Below are 2,285 nucleotides of genomic sequence, written 5' to 3' on the forward strand. Positions count from 1 at the left end.
TATATATATATATATATATATATTTCGAATTGCAAATAAATAGCTCACATAATGAATTATGGATACAATTTATTTCATACTCATGCATTATGGGCATCATAAAAGTTCACATTGCAAATCACACATTAATTTTACATAAACATAAAATAAATAATTGAAGTAATAAGAAACGAGTGTATCGATTATGAATAAAAAACACAAAGCATCGTTAATTATTCAATATAATATTCCGAAATAAAAATCGGTATTTAACGTCACCGATACGTACATCGCCATTAAAAGCCGATGTCGATTATTATAAATAAGTAAGGCCAAAATGAATACGCCACTTCCATAAAAATGAATGTTCTTTTAAGTTTACTTTACCGCCTCCCGTGGGGGTGATCTCATTCTTTGCGTTTTTACAGTCTCTACAACGAGTGCGACCAATGTGCCACAGCCGGATTAGTTCATCTGACCGTGGGTAGAGTCCACTTGGAACTTGCTGGCTTTTGCAAGGCCTTGGAAGCTTTTCAAAGAGCTCACAAGATCGCTCATTCCATCCAGGATCCATCCCTCGAGCTTCAGGTTTGTACGTAACCGAACCACACTCGCTTTTATTCCTCTTACATTCTCACGCTCTCACTGACTCGCTACACTCGCTTGCTTGTTTGCGTCGCTGTCTCTTGAATACTCACGAACGAGGTTCGCTAACGCCTCGGACGAGCTGATGATATTTCTTTGAAAGCTCTGCCCCACCTCTCAGGCAGCTGAATTTTTCATTTACCTCCTTAATTCAGAGATAAATAATACGGGGCATACATAAATAATACGATGATTATAATAATAATAATAATAATAATAATAATAATAAGAATAATATACAAGATAAAGTAATAAATCGCGCGCTTTGTAATTCAACTTTTTATTTATAATTTCATGGTAAGCGCAATTCTTTTAGACTCTATACTTTTATATATTGCACATTATGAATTATCCAATGTATATTATTTATTTAATCCAAATGGACAAAATAGACATTTTTACCACTTAAAGCTCAAAGCGTTTTTCTATTCTACGATTACCGAGAGACAATTTCAAAATAAACGGTCATAAAAATGCGATAGAATTTTAAAGGTTATTATGACTGGTAAGAGACATAAACATTTTGAGTTTGACAATTGAATGCTTTCGAGTAAAGATATATTAAATAGAAAAATTATTAATACGTATTAATGAATGATTTATCGAATAACATGAGAAGCAGATTATTTCAGACCGAAATGTACATCAATGACAATTCATTACATACAAGACAAGAAGTATTAGAATAATTTGCTTGGCACTTTCAATATTTTACTACGCTGATTCATTATACTAATATGACACGACTATACTTGCGCATAAATCAATGTTAAATTATATGGATATTGCACAAGTGTCATAGATAATTGTTGTTACAGACGATCGCGGAAAATTATAAAAACATAATATTAACAATCAAGTTGAATAAGCTCCATTTAATCACATAACAATTTACTACATTGGATATTTATCAAATTACAAGCTTTTCAATAATATTTACATTATCGATATTTCTTTTTAAAACAAAATTATATTATTTGTAAGTAATATTTATTTTTTTGCCGAGCACGTTCTACGAAATAATTTTACAATTTTTTATTCGGCACAAAATTACAAACGATGGCATTATTAGAGAAAAAAATCCTTATTAACGCTTTCACCGCCAACTTTATCATAAGAAAGCGATATTTTCATAAGCGACGGCAATTCTTCGCCACATTAATAGTATAAAACGGAACAGAGTTAAGGAAAAATATGAAATAAAAGCGAGCGTCATTTCACAAGCTACAATCTACGCTCGATAAAATTTTATAGTTTGTCAATATCTTCACTTAGCCACATTTTGTACGGTGAAATAAGCAAGGGAAATGTATTAAATTAAGCGACAATAATGCCATTAAACGACGTTTTATACGAGCTGCAGTTTGTCTTGTGCAGGTGTACGTTGGATTGTCGGAACTGTTTTGCCGTCTCCAGGATGCAGACAAAAGCGCCCGATATGCTGCGCGCGCTTACGACCTCTCCAGAAGCCTTCAACTCGGTGACTTAAATTCCCGACATCACAGGGCGGCATTACTACAAATGGCTGCCTCTCTAAGGAAGAAGGGCGAGCTGGGCGATGCTCATGATTACTGCTCGGTATACATCCTGTCAATATCTCAGCGATCCTTCTTAATTTATTAATTCAAAAAAAAAAAAAAAAAAAAAAAAAAAAAAAAAAA

General features: G+C 33.0%; 1 protein-coding gene across 1 annotated transcript; it reads left to right on the forward strand.

Moving 5' to 3' along the window:
• Nucleotides 1-407: 407 nt before the first annotated feature.
• On the forward strand, nt 408-2,202 carry LOC105367053 (uncharacterized; the record flags this gene model as incomplete). Its single annotated transcript, XM_011505677.1, has 2 exons — nt 408-567; nt 2,002-2,202. Coding segments are annotated over 2 exons (361 nt in total), but the record flags the coding sequence as incomplete, so codon positions are not given.
• Between the last annotated feature and the right edge of the window lie 83 nt (nt 2,203-2,285).

The sequence above is a fragment of the Ceratosolen solmsi genome, unplaced genomic scaffold (genome assembly GCF_000503995.2).
Source record: "Ceratosolen solmsi marchali unplaced genomic scaffold, CerSol_1.0 C3530634, whole genome shotgun sequence".
NCBI classification, from domain to species: Eukaryota; Metazoa; Arthropoda; class Insecta; order Hymenoptera; family Agaonidae; genus Ceratosolen; species Ceratosolen solmsi.